Source organism: Mchenga conophoros, linkage group LG23 (genome assembly GCF_057382185.1).
Source record: "Mchenga conophoros isolate Kocher_MC1m ecotype Shallow Benthic linkage group LG23, M_conophoros_male_GT1.1, whole genome shotgun sequence".
Lineage (NCBI taxonomy): Eukaryota > Metazoa > Chordata > Actinopteri > Cichliformes > Cichlidae > Mchenga > Mchenga conophoros.
The window spans coordinates 48871919-48891848 of record NC_140547.1 but is presented as its reverse complement, the minus strand read 5'-3'; the positions used below and the strand labels follow the sequence as shown (position 1 = coordinate 48891848).

Here is a 19930-nt window from a genome sequence, read left to right as displayed (position 1 = left end):
TTGTTCACCAGCATCGCAGTTCCATTACTTTTTATCATGGCTTACCTTGGTGTGGTTTGCAAAGTGCTTCAGAAAGATGAGGAAATCTGTTTCTTGCACCCATCCTGATTTATTTCCACTACCAGTACTTCCTACTGGTCCATCTCTGATGCAGAGGTCTGCATAATGTATGTGTGGGAACACAAACAGTGAAGTAATTATGTTGCCAATGGCATTAACCACATATAGAAATGTGACCAGTGAACCTCTCTCTGCTGATGTCGTTGCCCCAACTTGTTTAATATAAGTTAAAGTAAAAGTGTGGTAAGTTGTAACATCTGCATTATTGTTACAACTAACCCAGACTGTTGCTGTTACAACTGACCCAGACTCCTATAGCCATGAACTAGCTAACATTACAGCCAACGGCTAAAACATTAGCACTAAAGACCTACACAGAATATATCCCCATAGACATACAAATAACATAATTTAAGTTTGATGAGTTTAACTGCAAAGCAGATAATGCTATTAAACATTGAAATAAAGTAGAAAAACTTACTTTTTGGCCTACAAATTACTTTTTTTCGTGTTAAATTGTCTGTGTTTGACAAAATGTGCTGATTTTTCACATGTGATAGCAGAACTGAGTTGGGCATGCACAGGATGAGTCACATCATTTGAAACTTAGCCCTGATTGGAGAAATTGGAAGTGTTACAACTGACCCACGTTACAACTATCCCCGGTCTCCCCTACAATATCCTTCTCTTAACTTTTACTCAACTTTTAGCATTTTTGTGCATATGGTACGGTGTTTGTTTGAAATGCTTTGTAAAGCCTCTGGCGCAAATTTATTCAAATAGCACTGGGTGAACCTTGGAGTGGTTATATGTTAATTGCTGACTGGCAAGCTATTCTATACTTTTCTCTTGGCAAAACCGAGTAACCCACATTCCTGCAGGACTCTGTCTCTCTTTGTTGGCCCTGTGGCAGACTGGCAACCTGTTCAGGGTGTGTCCCCTGCATCTCGTCCTGTGAAACTGGGACAGGCTCCAGCTCCACCACAACCCTGAATTGAATAAAGCAGTAGAAAGTGACTGAACAGATGGATCTGAGTCTGATCTGAACTGTAGTTTCATTTTGAAAGAAACCTGCCTGCTGATGAAAACCATCCCACGTTTGCTTCCAAGAACTGCATCAAAGAGTTTTTCTGTTTTATTGAGTTCTTTGAACTGAACGTCAGATATGTCTGAGCTTGTTTTTATCCTCCTGCCTCCTGAATTTCCCAACCTCCCCACCACTTCTGATGTTATGTCTCTGATCTGATTCCAGTAAGATCCTAATTTTTCTTCAGCTTGCTGACTCCGGCAAACATGCAATAATTATGTCAGTTTAAGCAAGTTACTTGTCTTCCTTGGAACCCTTAAAATCCCCCGAGAGGTCACTTACGTTAAAAATAAATCTGACAAAATTTAAGCCGAGCTTTAAATCTTAACTGGAAATGTAGAAGATAATATAATAAAGGTATTACAAATTGTTACTTACAGATTTACATTTCAACATTTCAACTTCTAAACGTGTATTTTACTATGATCCTTCCTTCTTAGTTTAAATAATTTCAAAGCGCTATGACAGTAATCCCTGCCTTGACTCTTACACTGTCAGTTTTTTTAAATTTTAAAATACACAAGATAGTAAAATAATCAAGGACAGTCATATAAAAAAATTAAATAACTGCAAAAAACAAAACAAAACATATAAGTAGGTTAGGATCTCAAAAACCCATGTATCAAATATGACACCCTTGTCAATAGGGAAACCTGGTCATTTCTATTATGAAATATTCACTAATAACTTGGGGGGAATTATCTCTGACACAACATTAAATGACATCCTCCGGATTTCCAAATGTTGTGGTTTTAAACCTTTGAACTTTTCCATTCAGCTGTCTGCTGTTGCTGGTGAATGAAATCATCTCCAGCTTCACATTTTACAGTGAATCCAAAGCTGAATGTGTGACCCTTCAGTCACTGAGTTTATGGTGCTCTACATGTCTGATCGTCTCTCTGAGTCACTGCCAACATTCCTCTGAGTGATGCTTTTTCAGAGGAGCAAAGTTCTTGAAACTTCACAAATAGTTTACCAGGAAGGATAGAAATCTTCATTGTGTTTACAGAAAGTCGTTTGAGCACATGACAGTTACAGCATGTCTAAAAATAGTTCATTGACGAGAGCCATGATGGTGGCAAAACATACACATAGGACTCTCAGTTGTAAAATTAATAATTTATTTGGCTTAATTTATAAATCAAATCAATACAATGGCAAATTTATAATGACAGGTAAAGAATACATTTGTAATAGAGGTTTATACTGCTACTACTACTAATAATAAGAATTTGTTCTGAAATTGCAATGAACCCAAATGATGTCTGATACAAATACACATTTACTGGTTTTATTGGATAGTCATATTTTGGATTCAAATCCAAATTCTACTATCATCAGAAGTTTGGAGAAAATATTATGATAGTTCAAAACATAAATAAACAGAAACAAATAAATGAAATAATACAGTGATTCACAAATAGACACTTGTTCAAAAGATTTTATTTTATTCCTGTTTTCATTTGTGCTTTTCTTTGTTCGCTAAAGGTGCGCTGGAGGTCCAGAAAAAGAGAAGGAAAAGTTGCAGCCGTCTTTATTTCAAAATGTCCTTCCATTACAGAGGGAAGCTCCTCTCTTTCCTTGCAAGATTAGAGACTGCAGTGTGGAACCACCCATTGCAATGAATACCTTAAATAGTATAAACATATTTTACATAACAATGAACTGAATAATGTTATCATAGCCATAGCAAGATCAGCGAGTCACATTTCAGCATTTTTCTCCTTACAATAGGTGCTGCCATACGACAGAAACACTGTAGTGCTCCCCACTGCTCTGAGAAAATGTTGACGTCATTGTTGGCATTTTCACCACTGCTTTTTTGGAGTTGCCAATGACCATATTTAGATAAAAAGCTTGACGGCTAAGCTAGCTGCTAATACTAGCAAACTTGATTGGCAAGACACATATCTGCTAATTAGTGCTAAGAAACAAACTAAGTGCGCACAGTTTGTTCCTCCTGTGCAGAGAGGGTTAGTCTCCGAGCACTAAAAAGAAGAGAAAAGAGGAAGAGAGTAAAAAAAAGAAAAGAAAAGAAAAAAAAGAAAAGAAAAAAAAAAAGAAATGTGATCAAAGTTACCTGTTTGACATCCTGATAGAAGAAAATCAGCTTCTTGGATCCGTTTGCAGCAAAGAATTCATGGATCAGACTGAACTGGAAGAATCAGACATTAATGACTCAAAGGTTCAACTCTGAGGAAGGATCACGTCTCTGAACTTACTCTGTCATCAGAGACGATGGCGTCTTCCACCGCCGCCTCCTCCAGGCGGCCGGCGTCTGCCAGCCTGCTCATCAGGTATTTATGTCGGGCATCCAGAGCTGCCTGCCGTTCCTCCTTCACGGCTCTCGCCTGTTTGGCTACTTCTCTCCTCGCCTCATTGGACAGCAGCATCGTCCTTTTACCAGACACCTGGAGAAACATCAGCTCAGTCTACAGACGCAGAGACCAGTGAGAGCTTGGCCCAAACATCTGCAGGTTTCTGAGGACCACGTTTGACCCTGACTGGAGGCATCGATTCTGAGTGTGACTGCCTAAACTGAGCTACTGTCCCCCCTCCACTGAGACGTTGTCCTGTGATGTGTCATGGGGGGAAGTGTTCCTCACGGTTGGACTCGTGACAAGTTCAGTCAGTTTATTCAAACTTTAAAAAGACGCATTTTCAGTCTCTGGATTTCAGCAGAAACTAATGTGAACACAGCACTTTTTGATTGAGTATAAAAGGATGAAAGAGTCAGTGATTAGTAACATTGTTGCTGACTGATGCTGTTGTAGAGCTGTCTTTGGATCCTCACCTTCCTGGAAGCCTTCCCTGGATTGCTCATATATCATTAACTTGTTTGTGTTCAGTAGAATCAGGTGTTGTGGATGCAGGTCGTAGCTGTGTGAGGCCTGTACAGTCAGCGCTGTGTGAGCGCTGTGTAACGTTAGCTTAGACTTCTTTCTGTTGTTATCATCCTTCAGGTTAATGTTGTTTTCATTATGCATCACAGGAAGTGTGGGTGGCTGTTAGCCTCACAGCTCATGGAGAGTTGCTGCTGCTCTGCCTCCTTTTTGATGTTTCTGCTCTTTGTGGCTTTGTGTTACTTTGTGTTGTGTCTGAAACAAAGTGAGTCCATGTTACTAACTGTAGTCGGCTCTCTGTCTCGTGCACAGCTGACTGTTGTCTGAATGAAAGTGTTTTTGTACTTTGTGTAATCTGTTGGGTCTTTGAGGCCTTTTTAAACAGCATATGAGCCATATGTATGTGTGTATATGAAAGGTTGTTTGTAATACATCAAATTGTTGCTTATTCTAGAGCTGCTGCTGTGCCTGATTGGTCTACTCGCTCGAAACTGAAGGTTGACTTGATTCTTTTGGTTTTTTACATTTTGTCAATAAACCAACTTCTTTATGATTTGAACGGCGTCTCTGACGTGTCACAGGCCTGTCAGCTTTCTTGGTGATTGGTATAGTTTTGAGCTTCATGCTCTGGCTGTTGTTGGGTTTTCCTCTTTCATATTAAAGCTTTTGTCCTACATTTGGCTCTAAAGTCTAATTCTAATCCCAGCACTGTGTCTGGGTGTGTGATGCTTGTTTTCCTGCTCTTTCTCATGAAACAGTCACAACATTCTCAGTCCAACTTTCACTCTTTGCTGCGTTTGCTGCAGCTGCAGTGAACATGGTGCCGTTTGCCTTTAAGAAAGTTGTGCACAAAGGCTTTTTCTCTAGCAGACAGCTGTGTGGCTAAAAGTCAGATCATTTTTTACCACCTCAGTCACACTGGACTGAAACAAGAGTGAAACTAGGAAGAATCAGAGTTTGTCCAGTGACTGCACTGATTTTCTTCATATTCACAAACTGATTCTAAGTAGTTGCATCAGCTAATCACCCGGACACTGAGCGTCCAACACGCTCCCTGAAGGGAAACGATTACATCCTCCAAACAATCACAATCTGTCTCTGAACGACTGGAATTATTCTCTGATTTGTCAATAACTGGAGTTTATCAATGCAGACACGTTGCCAACATGATGAAGTCAGTCTGAGTCGCATCTCTTTGGCTAACTTAACTCAAGTGGTTGCCGACTATTCTGGTTCTATTCCCATATAACAGCAGGGTTGCTGAGCACCTCTGTCACTCTGCACTTATGTTCCCAGTTCTCTTTTGTGGAGGAATTTTCCAGGAATTCCTGGGACCAGCTTTCCATGAGAGACCCGATCAGGAGCGACTGTCCTGGACACTCCCAGCATCACAGGGACTCACAAACCCGTCTACCACAGTGAGAAGACTGATGGTCACAGGCCCACATGTAGCTTTAGATCACACGTGTGCACTTCCTGTGGTCACTGCTGTAACTCTAGACTCACCGAGGGGCCAGTGGTTGGTGAGGCAGCAGCAGCTGAAGTCATGTGACTAATGGCTCTCAGCTTCTGTCCTCCTATTCGCCGGTGTCCTTCACCTGTCACACCTGGTCAAGAAAGAGTGAGAATGTTCAGAGCTTTAATGGAAAAGAATATTATTACATATAAAAGGCCTCTAACAAGTATTGTAGTGTTAATCAGGATGAAGTCCATCATGAACACTTCAGAGTGCTTCAGACAGTCGGTGGTTTCATCCACAGAGCCTCCAGTCTGCATATCAAAGGATCCTGAGGAATGACAGTGAACCCCGAGTTCCCCTCATTACATTCATGTGTGTGACTGTGAGGAAAAGGTGATTGTATGAACGTGTGTGAGCGAGTGAATGAGGCTTGTATCAGAGTGGAGATAATGTCAGCGGCACAAGCTGGACGCTGCAGGTGTCACATGTGAATCTGTGCATCAGTGTCTGCACCTTTGTGGAGGTGAAGCTCAGGAGGTTTGGATTTGTTCAAAGCTCTGTCTGCTCCATCTTTCTTTCCCTCAGGCCTCTCCAGATCAGGAAGGAGGTCCTGTTCTCCTTCTCCCTCCTGGATTTCTGGATCCAGGGAAGGATCAAAGTCTCTCAGCCCAGCATCAGAGCTTCTGGCTGGGGGAGGACTGGAAGTTTCAGCTGGAGGCTGAGAGCCTGGATCTGCCATCTGAGTCACAATTCAAATATTCTCAGTAATCTCAAAAAGCAACAGAAAGGTGCCATTTTCATGAGCAGTGGGTTATCCAGCAGTTTGATTCATGTCAGCAGCATTTAGTTTGTAACTGCTGACTCACCTCTGGCTGTGTCCTGCTCTCAGGGTCACAGTGGACACTGTACCTTTGACCGAAGCTGCAAAGACAGTCAGCAGGGGTCTGGATGCATTCAGCACCACGTCCTTGTTGGGCAGACACCTTCAGTGACAGGACAGACAGTCCAAAGTAAGGAGACGTGGGACACAGTGAAGACACAGAAACAGAAACCAGAACTATAATCACAAAACAAACTCAGAAACATAAAGAGTGAATCAGCTGATTCAGTGTTTGTGACAAAAACATGGATCCTGGTTAATAACTTTTATTTGTTTGTTTCTGTATTATTTTGTGTATCGTTCTTATGAGCTGTTGTTTTGTCAGTGAAATATTATTTCATTGTTTTAAGCTTTTTGTTGACTTTGAAGTGCTTAAGTTGATATTTTTGAACATTTAATTTGTTCGATTATTGTCGAGTCGATAAAACTGTCAAACGCACAGCTGCTTCCAGCACGGCCGGAGGAGAGGTGGCCGAGCAGACGCACAACACACACAGCTCACAGGTTTGCATTTCTAGATATTGCAGATGTTGCAGAAATTGAGAGTAAAGAACTCAGAGATCCAGCGCTGTCTCCTGCCCCTTATTTATACACCACAACACAACGACAGGCGTAACTCACACAAACGGGTAACATGAGGCTCAGATGCTTTGGACGTGTTCACATATACTGGACACAGAATGATGAAGATGGAGCTGCAGGAAGGAGGAAAAGAGGAAAAACACAGAAAAGATTCACAGATGTGGTGAAAAAGGACACGACAGCTTCTGTTTGTTAGTTTGGTTTTTCTTTATTTGGTAAAGATTCAGAAATAAAGAGAAGATCACATGTTTGAATATTATATTAACGTTCTGTAATTACAACAAGTTGTAAAATCTTTCCAGAGTGAGACAGAGACTGTGCAGAGACTGTAGAAGGACAGAGCAGCAGCAGAGCAGTCCAGATACACTGATGATCCTCTGTCAGATCCAGAGGGACACACAGGGCTGATGCTGGACTCTACATTGTGTCTGACAGTGGAGCTGTTCTCAGAGCAGTTCACTCTGCAGCACTGACAGTCATCTGCACTTCATTCCTCTGTCAGTCACTGCTGGATGAAGCTCTCCTCTCCACCTCCCAGTAACATGGCCCAGTCAGAGCGTCTCTACACACAAGCTGCTGCTGCTTCAACCTCTCTGGATCACAGCTGCTCCTCTCTCAGCACACACACCGTCCTGTTTACCATCATAACCTCCACCTGCAGAGAGAAGGAGGAAGAGCAGAGGAGATAAACGAGTGTTTCCAGAGACTCTTCATCAGCTGTCAGTCAGTGATGCAGCACATCCAGTATAAAGAGCAGCAGGGACGTCAGTGCTGGGACTGTACTAGGACTCATTGTTGCTTCACTTTTTCTAATCTTTGGATTTTTATTGAAGTTGCTGAAAATGTTTTTCCCTCCTAGTTTGAGTTTGGACTTTCATTCATTAGAAGAACCTTGGTGTGTCCACTCTGAGCTCTGTAGGAACCCCAACAACAAGCCCAACAATCCAGATGGACGGTTCCAGCTGTTAACTGGAGGAATTCCATCCAAACATCTGCTCTCACTAAATTCTTCCTCACCTACAGACTGTGTTCTTCACTGCTTTAAACTTGGAAATCAATGCAGTCATTGGTCTGCGTGCTGCTTTGTTCAGAGAGCTGATTGGCTGTTGACAGTGTTTGATCAGAGCGTGTCAGCCGTTACTATGGTGACCATAAAGGTGAGAAACAGGAAGTGTTTGTGTCCAATCCTGAAGCCTGTCACCGTTCTCCTCTCACAGCTTCACTGAGAAGCTGCAGCTTTACAGGAAACACTGGATCTTTGTTTCATACTGACTGTGTTTAGTACAATACTGCTGACAGCACCACCCACTCACTCCATCACTCTACTTACACCAGAGTCTCCAGTCTGTAGTCTGGACTCTTCTTAAGATCAGACAGCTGCTTCACATCTGGATCCTTCAGGTTGTAGTTGTAGCTCAGGTCCAGCTCTCTCAGATGGGAGGGGTTGGACTTCAGTGCTGCTGCCAGATAATCACAGCTGATCTTTGACAAACCACAGCTCATCAATCTGTATAAAGAATGAAAGATGTAAGTTTATTAGACAAAGTGCTTGAAATCATTCAGTGTTTCATCATCTGTTCAGAGCTGAAGAAGGTTCAGAATGTAGAAGTTTAGAAAATGGAAACTCCAAACAGCTGAAGCCAACAGGAAGCAGCTTCAAACAGGAAACTGTGCAGAGTTTCAGACTATATGTCCTGATGCAGCCAGTTGGATTTTGGAGATTTGAATCTCTGTTCTGTGACTAAGTCCTTGAATCATTTCTTCCAGTTGGTCCAACAAGACAGACTAAGTATTGGACATGTGTTGTGGCTCCATCAGGGGAGCTTCTAAATGTGATGTGATGGCCCCTCTGGGTCTGTCAGGTCACAGCACTGAAGAGAGCTCAAACTGGGCACACAGTTGTTCCAGTCTGGACCAAAGACTCTATACTGGGACTGAGGGACTGCTTTGACTGCACCCACTGGGACTTTTGAAAGGCTCATGTTCTCACTTAGATCATCGATTTCTACTGACATTTCTTTCTGGGAAAAATGGGGATTACTTTGGAAACAGGAAGTATTTTCCCCAATAAGCAGCCCTGGATTAGTAAATCACTCCAACATGTTCTCAGGCAGAAGAAGCTGTCTTGTTATGAGGGAGAGAAGAAAAAGATTGAGGCACAGAAACCTGTTGAAAGAGAGATAAAGCAGCTAAAATCAGGTGTAAAAGTAAAGCAGAGGATGAGCTGAATAAAGGACACTCAAGGCTGGCTTGGAAATGAATGAAGTCCATGGTGGGGATGCAGAACAAGGAGCAAAGATGAATGTGATGCTGAATCAGCAGAAGACTTGGACTCATTTGATTCCAGCTTTGATATCATTGATTTCAATGAAGAGCTTTGTGATTGTAGCAAAGGGCTGGTAGCTCTGAGAGTCCCACTGATGAGGTGTTTGTGTGGAAATCTCTTAGTGGGACCAAAGAGAGAAAAAGCCCTGGTCCTGATGCTGTGGGAGGGAAATGATTGAAGTGTGCTGTGAGGAACTGACTGGGAGATTTTCACACATTTTCCAGTCCTCCTTGGAACAACAGGAAGTTCCCAGCATATGGAAACAAAGGTTAAGTGTCCTATGGCACTCAGTGATGATGGTGCTGTGGCCCCACCACCTCCACCTCTTTGTAAAGGAACTAACTGTAATCTGAAGCTTCAAATGGAACTAAGACTTCCTCCACTAGGTGGCAGTGTCTGATGAGAAAGTGTTAGTGGAGCTGGCCTGGAGTCAGAAACAGGAAGATGCAGGATTTGGGCTGAAATGGGCAAAAGTGGTTAGCACTAGTGCCTTAGAGCAAGAAGGTTGTAGGTTGAAGCTTGTTGGTCAGCTGGGCCTTTCTGTGGAGGTTGGATGTTCTCCCACAGTCCAATGAAATGCTGCTTAGGTTCATTGGTGCTTCTACATTGGCTGTAGGTGTGGATGTGAGGGAGTGCTTCTCTGTCGCTCTCTGTTGGCCCTGTGATGGACTGCTCACCTGTGCAGGTGGACCACGCCTCTTGCCCTATGACAGCTAGGGCACAGGCTGCAGCCCTGTGAGCCTAAGCTGAATAAACAGTTAGCAAAAATGATCCATAGATGGCCTGAAATCCCCCAGTTAGCAGTTTGGTAGATAGCTATGACATGCTAATCCCATCCAGCAGCTGTATTCTACCTGTAAGCTGATCCCTGCTGAGCCAAAGCACTTTTTCATATACAAATTACAACCTTTAATAGAAACCTATTGGTCAGCATCTTATTAGCCTGCTGTTAGCTTCATTCCACAGAAAACTGAGAGAAACTAACAGAGTTGATAAAGAATAAAGAGAAATGTGCTGATTTAAAGCCTTTGAAGTGCTTCAGATGATCTCTGTCCACTTCTGTCCACTCATTCATTCATGTAAGCTTTCTAATGCAGCTTTGATCTTCACAGTCTGCTTGATGAAACTCATTCTAACCCTGAATGTCAGAGTGTTCCTGCTTCTCTTTCCCATCATTCATGCTGGCAGTGGAGGAGATTTGGATGTTGGACTGTGTTTTGGGTGATGTGTGTATGTTTGTGTTGGACTGCTGTCTGTAAAGCAAACGCACATTTTGCTTTGGATTTCAGTGTCAGACAGACTTTAAGGTGCAATGAAGAGTTTGAGAGTTTCACAGTGAATTTTCCAGTGGAGGATTTTTCTTCTTCTGTGAAGGTTTGAAATGTGAACATTGTTCTGCTGCAGTCAATGGACTAAACCAGAGAAGAAGAAAACAGACTTTACCATGAAGATCCTCAGTGTGGATCAGTATAATATCAGCCTGATGTCTGCAGTTTAGTGTCAGCACAACTTTCACATCATATTCATCTCAGCACAACTAAAACATGCTGACTGACCTCAGAGTTTCAAGTTTACATCCTGGACTCTCCAGGAAACCACACAGATGCTTCACTCCTGGATCCTGCAGCTTGTTGTTGTTGAACAGGTTCAGCTGTCTCAGATGGGAGGGGTTGGACTTCAGTGCTGCTGCCAGATAATCACAGCTGATCTCTGACAAACCACAGCTCCACAATCTGTATAAAGAATGAAAGATGTAAGTTTATTAGACAAAGTGCTTGAAATCATTCAGTGTTTCATCATCTGTTCAGAGCTGAAGAAGGTTCAGAATGTAGAAGTTTAGAAAATGGAAACTCCAAACAGCTGAAGCCAACAGGAAGCAGCTTCAAACAAACACAACAAGAGAAAAAACTCTGACTGTTTCACATTAAAGTCATACATTTCTCATAAAAACAGGACAAAGACTTGAAAAAGTCGTGTTTTTCCTTCCAGGAACCACATGGCTTCACTTTTAAAGGTGAAGTGTGACAGAAATGGACATATTTGAAGTCCAACACCTTTTTCCAGTCACATTATTAAAGCAGACAAACTACAAGCTCATTTTCATTCCAACAAGTCATCTTCTGACCTGGACTAACAACACTGGTCTCTATGTGCAGCTGGCTGTGAGACCAGTGCTCAGGGAGCGTCTACAAAGTGCAACACTGAACGAACATCACACACTCATTTGCTTCCAGCACTTTCACACAAACATCTACTGTCATTATTGTCACCAAACTCTGTGGATCCTTTATTGCAAATTCAAATGGGATCAAATGGTCAGACAAAAGAGGGTTATGAGGAAATATGATGAAATGTTGTGTATTAGCAGCAACTTATTGAATCTTTTTCCTCAGAAACCAAACAAAATGATTGACAAACATGTTTTTACAAACTCAGTGTTGGACTTGGATCAGCAGGATAAGCTGATGTTTAAAGGCATTTGAGTCTCGCTGTATGAGAGTCCAGTTCTTACTCAATATTTATGGATGATGTTCTTTCAGTGTTGCACTTTGTAGACGCTCCCTGAGCCTCACAGCCAGCTGCACATGGACCAGCTGACATTACCCAGCATTAGAGGCGGCTGTAAAAAATTCATGTTCCCATTTAAATGGTTTTAATTTGAATAAAACGATGTTGATTCATTCAATCCTGAATCGATGTTTAATATAAATGTATTTTGCCAGAATCTCAGGTTAAAGCTCACAAACTATTTCAACAAGCAGCAAACAGCTAAAACAGTAAATGAGAGCAGCTAAACACACAAAGATGGAAACACAGAGCGTGGATCGTTCACTCGACGGCACGTACACGGACACGCCGTCGGGGCTGAAAGTGGACAGCTCACAGATCCTGAAGCTGCAGGTTTCATCTGTCTCCAACCAAAACTGAGTGAAGCAGCAGCAAAAGAAGATCCAAACTCTGCTTCACGTTTGATCAATATGCTCATGAATTCTCTCTGACTTTGGCTGTTCCTGCCTGCACAGCTCTCTCTCTCTCAGTGTACTCCAAGAACAGCTTCAAACATCTGTTTCTGCATCATTCACTGTTTATTAGCCACCAGTCTGCTGTTGTGTTCAGTGCTGTCGGCCTCTGACAGTAAAGCCTCATTTCTGCTGTTCCATGGAAACTTTTTAAAATGATGACAGATTACAAACTCTCAGCTGTGTCTGTAATCAAACCTCTAACTTTGCTTCACTTCAGCAGCATCAGCTCATGTTCACATGTTGCTTCATGGTTTGCTTCAGTTTTTGATCGACTGCAGAATATTTTGAAGGTTATCTGCTATAAAAAGCCAGAAGAGGAAAATCTGCTTCATGTGTTTCTGTTTGATCCTCAGTGACTTTGACACAAAGGCCTCTGCTGTGATGATCACACCTCTGATCAAGTCTCACAGTGTCACAACTGATAAATGATCAGAGTTAGAATATTTCTGACTGTCTGCTGTGTGCCGTGACCTTTGACCTGCTAAAGACAGTCAGCTGTGGATTATTCATTGTTGTGTCTGATACTTAGAACTGTGAGGAAGAAGCTACACAGTTAATCAGGGTCCCCTCTCTCTGAATCAGGAAAGGTGGGCAGGCCGCGTGTGGGCCGCGGGCCATACGTTGAGCATCACTGTTTGAAATGTGAACATTGTTCTGCTGCAGTCAATGGACTAAACCAGAGAAGAAGAAAACAGACTTTACCATGAAGATCCTCAGTGTGGATCAGTATAATATCAGCCTGATGTCTGCAGTTTAGTGTCAGCACAACTTTCACATCATATTCATCTCAGCACAACTAAAACATGCTGACTGACCTCAGAGTTTCAAGTTTACATCCTGGACTCTCCAGGAAACCACACAGATGCTTCACTCCTGGATCCTGCAGCTTGTTGTTGTCGCTCAGGTCCAGCTCTCTCAGATGGGAGGGGTTGGACTTCAGTGCTGCTGCCAGATAATCACAGCTGATCTCTGACAAACCACAGCTCCTCAATCTGTATAAAGAATGAAAGATGTAAGTTTATTAGACAAAGTGCTTGAAATCATTCAGTGTTTCATCATCTGTTCAGAGCTGAAGAAGGTTCAGAATGTAGAAGTTTAGAAAATGGAAACTCCAAACAGCTGAAGCCAACAGGAAGCAGCTTCAAACAAACACAACAAGAGAAAAAACTCTGAATGTTTCACATTAAAGTCGTACATTTATCATAAAAACAGGACGAAGACTTGAAAAAGTCGTGTTTTTCCTTCCAGGAACCACATGGCTTCACTTTTAAAGGTGAAGTGTGACAGAAATGGACATATTGAAATCAATGATATCAAAGCTGGAATCAAATGAGTCCAAGTCTTCTGCTGATTCAGCATCACATTCATCTTTGCTCCTTGTTCTGCATCCCCACCATAAATATCAAGAGGCAAAACTCACATTTTCCAAAATCCTCTTTAAGCTTCGACAATAAAGGAAGATAGTTTTATACAAGTCTTTGTGGTTTTCTTGTCACCCAGATGCCCGAGTACTTAAACTTGTTATAGCTGGGTTTAAAAGGGGCTAAAATACACAAAACTCCCCAGTTGTCGTACAGATAGACTTTGCCTCGCTCTTCCCAAAATTCACTTTATATCCAGAAATTGTCCCAAATTCCTTAAGTATGCATTAAGGTGACCTTGAGGCTCTTAAAGGCGCCTATAAATAAAACGTATTATTATTATTATTGTAAGTCTATCCAAAAGTTTGCGGAGGCTGTTCGATGGGTTGGAAATAAATAAAATCATGTCGTCGGCATAAAGAGAGACTTCATGTTCGATACCCCCTCGATGTTTTCCCTCAACACCAACACATTGTCTCAGAGCAACAGCTAGCGGTTCAATGGCAAAAAGGAGACAGAGGGCATCCCTGTCCTGGGGGGCAGATTATTGTTAGTCCGGACGGCTGTTAGAGGGGAGCAATACAATACTTTTATCCAAGATACAAAATTAAAGCCACATTTTTTAAGCGTATAAAAAAAAATCCCATCTCACCCGATCCAACGCCTTTTCTGCGTCAAGCCAAATTACAGTTTCCAATGTATCACCTTTAACATGGGTATAAATGATATTTAATAGAGCTCTAATGTTCAAAAAAGAGTGCCTAATAAAGCCCGTCTGGTGAAATAATGGAGGACAAATACTTGTGTAAGCGACGGGCCAACACTTGAGCCAGGATCTTGGTGTCTGTGTTGAACAAAGATATTAAACGACATGAACGACAATCTAAATGGTCTTTTTCCTGTTTTACAATTAAACACATCACTGCTTGATGCATTGTTGGAGGCAACGACTGTGAGAGGAAGGATTCTTCAAAAGTTGATTTTAACAGTGAATTCAGTCGGTCAGAAAACTTTATGAAAAAATCAGATGGATACCCGTCGGGGCAGCAGATTTTCCAGACTGCATGCTCCGTACGGCCGTTTCAATTCCAACATTAGAGACAGGTTCCTCCAGACTAGCGATCGCATCTTCTCCCAAGGAGGGAATATCAAACACCTTATTGAAATCATTGTGGATCTCAAGGATAGTTGGTTAGCTGTTCTTAGTCGTAGCTGGTGAGCTGATAACTCGCCTGTTTTTTCTCCATGTTCATAAGCGTAGCTGCAACTTTGACTCAGCCTGTTTTGTAGATATGAGATTGTATTCAGTTTGTCATTGTAACCGCTGTGTATATAATACAGGCTCAGGAGAGTGGCTGCACACAGCATGTAGTTTAGTGTCACGGTCACAGTGGCTGACCGTATGGAGAGTGTGTGGAGGACTCAGGCGCAGACACTGGCGCAGACATGAAACTGAGTTTTGAACGAAAAGCGAGCCTTTATTTCGGCTGAAGACATCAAACAAGGCAGAATCACAGTGAAGAGAACTAAACTGGGGAACTAATACTATAATAAATCATGAAGACACAGAAAGCTATGGCTAAGAATACAAAAGACTGGGCATGAAAATATGGAGGGTGGGAACACAGATGACGCGACACAGAGACTAAATACACATGAGGGATGATCAAGTTCCAAACATTAAAACTGTCAAACCTGCAGGGGGGATTGGCTGTTCCAAACCTGAAATATTATTTCTGGGCAGCTCAGATGAGACCCCTGACTGTATGGGTGCGGGATTTGTCTGAAACTCAGTGGCTAAACATTGAGAAGACAATGTGCGAAAGATCATTGGAATCCCTGCTTTGTTCTAACATTTCAATTAAAAATGTGCATATGGGGGAACGGACGAGGGTCACACTAAAGATTTGGCGTAGAATCAAACAATCATTTGGTCTTCCAAAAGAAATTTCATTGTTATCAAGCCTCTCCTCCCTGCAGGGTTTTTCTCCTATTGTGGAAGACTCTGGCTTCAGAGCATGGTCACATAGCGGGCTTCATAAACTTTGTCATGTTGTGAGGAATGGGCACCTGAGCTCATTTGAACAGTTGAGGTCAGTTTCGGCTTCCTTCTTCTGACTTTTTTAGATTTCTGCAGCTAAGAAGCTTTTTGACAAAACATAAAGAATGGAGGCAAGTTTTGGAGCCCTCACCCATTGAGGAAATATTTCTAAAAATATTTCAAAGTAATTCCTCCCCAAAATTAATCAGTCATTTTTATAACACATTTATGAGTTTCAATACAAATGCAACTTTGGATATTAAGGCAAGGTGGGAAGCTGAGACTGCCACTCAAATCTCAGAGGACACCTGGGAAGAGGTGTTCGGTGAAGCCCATCTGGTGACTAATTCTGGGCTGTGGAGAGAATTTAAATGGAAGGTGGTCATGAGATATTTTAGAACCCCAGAGATAATTGCCAAAATGAAGCCTACAAATCCTGACACCTGCTGGCGAAATTGTGGTACTTCTTTAGGAACTCACTCACATATATTCTGGTCATGCCCAAAAATCTGCTCACTTTGGAATGACATATTTAAAGTTCTCAGTACAGTTTTCCAACAACCATTAACAAAAGACCAACAGTTAGCCATTTTAGGAGTCTTACCAAAGGGTTTTGCGGGAAACAATAAAAAGTATCTCTTAAGAATCTTGCTTACAGCAGCACTAAAGTGTATCACTATTAAATGGCTGAATCTTGACCCACCTTCATATAATATGTGGATTGATAAAGCAAGAGAAATTTACCAGATGGAGGAAACAACATCTGCTCTGCAGATTCAGAGAGAATTGTTTACTGAGCGTTGGCGACCCATACATGCTTTACTGTTTCAATAATTTAGCATAGGTCTGTTTCGTTTTGTTCATTTATGGCTAAGTTTGTCACATGTTATTTAATATTACATAAAGTTTATGTTTTGTTTTCTTTTTGTTATGTTGTTGTCTGTTTGTTTACTTGCTTGGGTTTTGTTTTGTGCTTCCTAATTGCAGTTCTTATTTTAATCTACATTTCTGCATTGCAGTTCCTGTAACTGTCCTACTTGTGAACATTGACAAGTACAAGTTGCAATGTTGTAAATTATAATAAAAATTGAGTATAGAAAAAAGAACATTAAAGTCGTACATTTCTCATAAAAACAGGACAAAGACTTGAAAAAGTCGTGTTTTTCCTTCCAGGAACCACATGGCTTCACTTTTAAAGGTGAAGTGTGACAGAAATGGACATATTTGAAGTCCAACACCTTTTTCCAGTCACATTATTAAAGCAGACAAACTACAAGCTCATTTTCATTCCAACAAGTCATCTTCTGACCTGGACTAACAACACTGGTCTCTATGTGCAGCTGGCTGTGAGACCAGTGCTCAGGGAGCGTCTACAAAGTGCAACACTGAACGAACATCACACACTCATTTGCTTCCAGCACTTTCACACAAACATCTACTGTCATTATTGTCACCAAACTCTGTGGATCCTTTATTGCAAATTCAAATGGGATCAAATGGTCAGACAAAAGAGGGTTATGAGGAAATATGATGAAATGTTGTGTATTAGCAGCAAGTTATTGAATCATTTTCCTCAGAAACCAAACAAAATGATTGACAAACATGTTTTTACAAACTCAGTGTTGGACTTGGATCAGCAGGATAAGCTGATGTTTAAAGGCATTTGAGTCTCGCTGTATGAGAGTCCAGTTCTTACTCAATATTTATGGATGATGTTCTTTCAGTGTTGCACTTTGTAGACGCTCCCTGAGCCTCACAGCCAGCTGCACATGGACCAGCTGACATTACCCAGCATTAGAGGCGGCTGTAAAAAATTCATGTTCCCATTTAAATGGTTTTAATTTGAATAAAATGATGTTGATTCATTCAATCCTGAATCGATGTTTAATATAAATGTATTTATCCAGAATCTCAGGTTAAAGCTCACAAACTATTTCAACAAGCAGCAAACAGATAAAACAGTAAATGAGAGCAGCTAAACACACAAAGATGGAAACACAGAGCGTGGATCGTTCACTCGACGGCACGTACACGGACACGCCGTCGGGGCTGAAAGTGGACAGCTCACAGATCCTGAAGCTGCAGGTTTCATCTGTCTCCAACCAAAACTGAGTGAAGCAGCAGCAAAAGAAGATCCAAACTCTGCTTCACGTTTGATCAATATGCTCATGAATTCTCTCTGACTTTGGCTGTTCCTGCCTGCACAGCTCTCTCTCTCTCAGTGTACTCCAAGAACAGCTTCAAACATCTGTTTCTGCATCATTCACTGTTTATTAGCCACCAGTCTGCTGTTGTGTTCAGTGCTGTCGGCCTCTGACAGTAAAGCCTCATTTCTGCTGTTCCATGGAAACTTTTTAAAATGATGACAGATTACAAACTCTCAGCTGTGTCTGTAATCAAACCTCTGTAACTTTGCTTCACTTCAGCAGCATCAGCTCATGTTCACATGTTGCTTCATGGTTTTCATGGTTGATTTACCTCATTTTTTCAAAAATGACCTCTGACAGGAAAGTCTCATTTCTGCTGCTCAACACTGAAGAAATGTAAACTTTTCAAAATGATGACAAATTGGAAAACACCTAAACCCAGGAGATGTAACCCTTCTCTCCGGGGCGGAGGCAAGCGGACCACCTCTTTGATTAGAGCTGTGTCTCTAATCAAAGCAGAGATGGAACGATGCCACGTTTCATGTCCGATATCGATATGAATCCAATATAGTCGATTTTATGATCAAACGTTTTTTTTTAATATCTTGCTGCATTTTGTATAAATTCATACTCAAGTTTAAAAAATCTAAACACTAAAGATGTTCTGTTATACCTGTCTGCAAAAACACACTGCAGCCAAAACATTAGACAATACTGATCTTTGTATTTAAACTTTTATCAGAATTTTAAATCTAAAGTATTTAAAGTAATATTCAAAAGTCATTTAAATCAGTCTGATGCAGACTTCAAAAACTCTTTGGTTGTGAATAAAAGAAGTGCAACATCAGCACCAAATAATGTTTCTATTGAACAACTAACACAAACAGGTTGTAGAATGGAGCCTTTTATACTCACAGCTGAACAGAAACAACATCCAGAGTGGAAAACAGTGCAAACAACTGCAAACAGGCTTCATGACACTCATGTTTGATCAGATTCACTCCCTGCTCTCACACACCAACTCCAGACCTGCATTCATCTTTTCCCTCTGAACCCCCCAAACATACAAACCCTGAGCCACCACCATTGCCCTTTCACTGACTGCCCCACTCCACCATTTGACCCTTAGAACTGAAGACGCTTCTCTCATAAGAGGTGAAACATCTTCAAGGAAACTTAAAGAAGTCCAGACGCTTTTCTTTCCAAGCTTCTTAGACTATGATGACCTGGATGTCTGAGAACCTTCACAGACTGATTTTACAAGAACAACTTGTGTCAAAAATCCCTGGCAGTGCCTCTCTGTCACACACACAAATCACTAGAGTTACAAATTTAATAACTTAAAAAGTAAAAAGACCACTTTTGAGCCGTGTCTTTTTGGCCATAACGAATACCAAAAGAACCGGAATTTAATAACATTAAAACCAAACAATAAATGAGCAAAGTAGTGCATGATAAATATAGACAAATACAAAGTGCAATATAGAAACACTGGGTAAAAAGAAATGAACAATTAAAAAGGAGGATAAAAGATGTGAGCAGTAGTTAAACAGTAGAAATAAATATATAATAAACAAACAAAAATAGATAATAAATGAAAGCCAGGTCTGAAAGGTGAGTTTGGCTTTAAAAGCATGAAAACACACTGCTGTCTTCAGGAAGGCTGCTCCAGTAACAGAAAGTCATCTACATGTGGGTTTAGTTCTGACTTTAGGGACAAGTAAAAAAATAAAATAAAATAAAAACATCTGTCCAGACAACCTGACAGTCAAAAATATAAACTCAGGAACTTAAAAGGAAAATTGTGCTGACTTTGAACGTCCGCATCAAGATAAACTTACAGATTTAAGAGTCAAAAAGTGTCAAAAAGTCTGTATCCTTACCTGAGAGTTTCAAGTTTACAGTCAGGACTCTTTAGTCCAACACACAGCAAATCCAATTCTGAATCCTGCAGGTAGTTCGAGCTCAGGTCCAGCTCTCTCAGATGATTGGATGGGGAGCTGAGAATTTCAGACAAAGCTTCAAAGCTTCTTTTTGAGAGTTTACAATCTCTCAGCCTGAGGAAGAATAACAATGGAGACATATTATTTTATTCATCTAGCATTATTAAACATATTTGTT

The 19930-nt window shown here is 41.3% G+C and overlaps 1 protein-coding gene across 1 annotated transcript in view; it reads right to left on the bottom strand.

The window, feature by feature from the left end:
* Positions 1–7514: 7514 nt before the first annotated feature.
* Positions 7515–19930, bottom strand: part of LOC146548208 (NACHT, LRR and PYD domains-containing protein 12-like) — a 586500-nt gene continuing 574084 nt past the window's right edge. Inside the window, exons 12-13 of the mRNA XM_085266164.1 lie at positions 8242–8418; positions 7515–7566 (exon numbers count right to left, since the gene is read on the bottom strand). Coding sequence (XP_085122290.1) covers positions 7554–7566; positions 8242–8418 — 190 coding nt within the window. The 3' untranslated portion in view covers positions 7515–7553. The remainder of the gene's footprint in view (positions 7567–8241; positions 8419–19930) is intronic.